At 37.5% G+C, this 4,345-nt stretch overlaps 1 protein-coding gene across 1 annotated transcript in view; it reads left to right on the top strand.

The window, feature by feature from the left end:
* The first annotated feature begins 4,127 nt into the window (after positions 1 to 4,127).
* MPHOSPH9 (M-phase phosphoprotein 9) overlaps positions 4,128 to 4,345 on the top strand; it is a 21,067-nt gene continuing 20,849 nt past the window's right edge. Inside the window, exon 1 of the mRNA XM_010002539.1 lies at positions 4,128 to 4,338. Coding sequence (XP_010000841.1) covers positions 4,128 to 4,338 — 211 coding nt within the window. The remainder of the gene's footprint in view (positions 4,339 to 4,345) is intronic.

Here is a 4,345-nt window from a genome sequence, read left to right as displayed (position 1 = left end):
TCTCTCAAACCCTTTAACAATTTTTTTTGTTGTCTTTTTTTACTTAAAATTTTGTAATTGTTTTTAGTCTCCATAGGAACATCAGGTTTCCACACCATGGGCTTGTTCCTGCAGAATTTTTGAGCTTTCTGGCTTTGGTCCATCAAACTGTCTCTTGACAGATGCTTAATTTGGGTGCTCTTTAACAGCTCCAAGAAAAGAATATAGATGTCTCAGTCTAGGCACATGCCTCTTATGTCCCGTGTCCTGTGCTGCAAGTGTCAGGCTCCATGAACATGAGCATAAAATAGGTTTTAAAATTCATATTTTACTATATTTTAGGAATGCTTTGTATTTTTATTGACACTGAGTAGTTATGTATTGTGACCAGATTGCTGAAGAGTTTCTTATTGAAGTGAATAGTTCACTGGACTTAGGGATGTTTAATTATAAATTTTAAAATTGCTTATAAATTATTGAACTGGAATCAACCTTTCCAAAATTTGAGTGTACTTTCCTGTCAACTGTTTCTACTTTTGTGTAATTTGATTGATTTTTTTTTAATAGAAGAACTCTCTTTGTTAATTTGTTTGTTTGGGTTCTTTTTAAACCTAACTTAAATTGTAGAGATGAGATATCTTGCTGTCTCTTTTCTTAAGTGAATGTGTCCATAGTGAATTGTTTCCATTGACTGACAGTGCTTGTATTAACTTTGTATTATATTCACACCCAAGCATAAAAATACAAAATAATTGTGTAGCTAGAATAAAGGTAAGAGATGCAATATGACTGTGCTTTAATTCTTTTACTTTGTGATTTCATAGACAAGGTGGCTACAGTTACTGAAACTGGTAGAAAAACAATGTCAGGAACAAATAGTTGCCCAGCAAGAACAGTTCCACCATCAAATCCAAGTAAGTAATAATTTGTTCATGTAGGTAGGTTAGGCTGAATGTTTCTTTTCTGCCCCCTGAACCCAACCCTCCTCCAAAACAATGCAGTGTGGTCTCTGGCACCCCTGTCTTTTCCTGTAAGTAAATTCAGACAGCAGTTAATGGAAGAGGATGGCTGGAATGTCAATGTACAGGATGCATTTTTGAGACAGCCTTGGCTAATTATAAACTAACTGGTAGGAACCCATCCAGAAGTGAAGATCCTTGGATTATTTGTTTCCAACTGCTTTGTTTCACAAACATTTGGTTCAGAATGCCCACACAATAATTGGATTTTGTAGGTACCAGCTTTTTTTAATGAACTGTTAGACGGCATTATTTCTAATTTTGAAGCACTGTAGTTCTCTTTCCATCAGAAAATGTTATGCAACTTGTCATTCCCTCATCTATGCAGTGGATGGCATAGGAAAACATCCACTGAACGCTTATTTCACCCTTCAGTTGAACAGTCTCCCTTGTAAGAATGAAAAATGAGTCACGTGAAGATTCACTTTTTTTGCTGAGCCATATATTTCAATTAAAACTGAAGAAATATGTGTGTATTTATGTAATTCTATAAATATAAAATGCTTAATATCTTCATCATTTTGGTTGCTGTTTTTCCCTTCCCTTTCCTGATGCCCTCCACACTAGTAGTAATCAGCAGTTCCTGAACTGAATTAAAAAGAGGTACTGTCCTTTTATCCTATCTCCTGTTTCTCCCCACCCCTCTTGCCTTTTTTCACTCCCTCCCATCTCATTATTTTTGTCCCATCAGCATTTCTTTACCCTCATCATTCCTTCCTCTTACTGTAGTGGTTTGATTCAGTTGTTTCAAATTGTAGTCTTGACTAATCCATCGTGTTGGCTTTGCCAGTTTTTGTCTGTATTAATAGGAAAGGCTACCTCTGGAAGAGTTGGGTTTGTGGTACCAGCAGGGATTTACTAACTGCATGAATTACCACATTAAATAGAAAATCAACAGCTATAACTTACTTTCAGTTGTATGAGTGCTTTAGATGAAAGAGATGGTGCTATTCCAAAGAGAAACTAGCATGCCAGGGCCTAGAGCATGTACTGAAATAGAGGGAACCCAGCACATTTGAGTGAGAATAATAAAAAGAGACAAATAATAATTTACTATTTGGGGTAGAAAAGCAAAATGCTGCATCAGCATTGAAGTGACTCTGAGATCAGGCTTGCACTGTGCTGTGTTTCTAGACCAGCTGTGCTCATAAAAATATATCTTCATATGAAAATATGGATCAAAAGACCTCGAGTTCATTTTGGAATCAGTGGGATCAGTTGTTGGCTTGTGTGATTTATACACTAGAAGACAAGTGTTCTCATGACAAACTATCACCATTGTGGATCATCATGGGATCAGACTTTTTTTAAAAGGATTTTAAAAGAAGTTGCCTACAATCCCAAAACTCTAGAAACATTTTACCCAGGTCTTTTTTTTTTTTCCTCTTGGAACTACTTGTGATTATGCAAAGAGAAGTAGAAGTGCTATTTAATCAGAACAGCAGCCTTTTACTTTTGTCACACAAGGTATTAATGACAAAGATTAAATGTCAGCAGAGAATCCGATCAGTTGGGTCCCCCCCCCCCTTGTTTCTTCCCTTTTGTTCTCCTCTTGCTGCCTTCCTTGACAGAGCTGAGTCACAGAATTCAAACAGAAATGATTGCTGCAGTCATGCTGAAAACATGAGCACAACAAAAAACTGTATTATGGCAGAAAACTTCATCCCTGTTGGGTTGTTGTTTGTTTTTTTTTTTTCCACTGAAAGGCTGATCTGAAATGAGATTGTTAATTCTATTGCAAGTTAGTAAAACATATGAGGCCAGGGTCTGACTAGCGTGACATGTAGGTGCCCCTGAAATGAAGTTTGATTTTTATTTCTGCCACAGAACAAATTATTTTTGTTCATTTCTGCTTGCTATTAGTCTGTCAGTAATCTACTGTAGTTCTGTGAAAAAATACGAGTAGAGTTTCATGTTCTTAAAATGATTGCAAAGTTTTTTGGTTGTTTTGTTTTTTTCTGAGGGAATTAGTTTGCAGGCTGTCCTTGAGAACAACTATATGCTCTGGTCTTGTAAGGTGTGGTGAGGGTTGTGTGCTCATTCACCAGCTCAGTGTCACTGCAGAGGTGCTGGTCGGTCACCAGAAGACACAGTCAAGGGCTCCAAGGTCAAGTCAGTTCCTTTCTCAGAACAAAAGCAGTACTTGTTTCTCAGAGCTGTTTCAATACACCAGTGCACAACTGTAAAACTTAAACCTCAAGTATTATTCACCTCATGTGCTGAACTAACTCCTCACAGACACTGTAGGCTGAAGAGGAAGTAACCTGTTAAATCTAGTGATCTAGTTATAGTTTGCCCCTCCCCCATCAGACACAAAATCAATCAAAATGTAGATTTTTGTATTATATGACCTAACTAATACCATATTATCTAAAGCAGATATTTTAAAGTAAAATTTTATGCAAATAATCTTACAGAGGTACATTATTCCTATTAGTGTAATAAAGTGATTGCTTGTATTTCCATTAAAGAATCCTTGCAGTCTGTAAAAATGTATATCAAGTTATAAATTCTTTTAGACCTAAATTGAACAAAACACTTTTGTCCACTTCTGATGACATAGGTATTTAGCTGGCTGTTGATAACTGCAGTTTGAAGGTGTGTACTAAATACATGCATGCATGGGTTTTTTACATGAATAAAATTACTCCTGAGATCTGTAATTTACTGCATGGAATGAAGGTTTGTTTCTGTGCACATTTTACTCTTCCACACAGTATGCATAGATCTACTTTATGCATGAGATGTCTACATATTGAAAATGTTTGGTTATTTCAAAGAAGTACTGTGATTCTCTCACTAATGCCATGAATTGAAGATGCATCAAAATATAAGTGTGATTTATGGCACAATTTCATAGGAGTTTTGCCTTTTGTTTTCCTATAGCTGATTCAGGATGAGATCAGGCAGTTAGTGAAGTTGCAGACCAGCACCTGTGGGGCCTGCACGAGCAGAAGTTTCCCTGCCAAGCTCCCAGACACCTCTTCATCACTAGAAAGTCAAATGGGGATGTGTTCTGAAATCCTGGAAAGGAATGAGTGCATTGCCAATCAGCTTCGAGCTAATGAAGCAGAAAGTCAGCCAAAGGCACCTGATCTGCACCAGGAGTGGTTTGCAAATGATGCTCCCATGAATAGGGGGTGTGTTACACTGCCTGCTCCCCAGCTGGACCCTGGCAGCTCTCAGGACATTCCCAAGTGCACAGACTGCATGGAGAAAACTTCCCAAGGACAGGGGGGTGTAGCAGTGCTGCAGAGTGATCCAACTGCAGCTGGTGTTCAAAATAAAAGAGAACTTTCACCAAAAAAAACAGGGGAAAATATTTCAACAGGAAGGAATCATGTTTT

Source organism: Chaetura pelagica, unplaced genomic scaffold (genome assembly GCF_000747805.2).
Source record: "Chaetura pelagica isolate M959 unplaced genomic scaffold, ChaPel_1.0 scaffold618, whole genome shotgun sequence".
In the NCBI taxonomy this organism is placed as follows: Eukaryota; Metazoa; Chordata; class Aves; order Apodiformes; family Apodidae; genus Chaetura; species Chaetura pelagica.
Note: the sequence above shows the minus strand (reverse complement) of the source record. Positions and strands in the feature narration are given on the sequence as shown.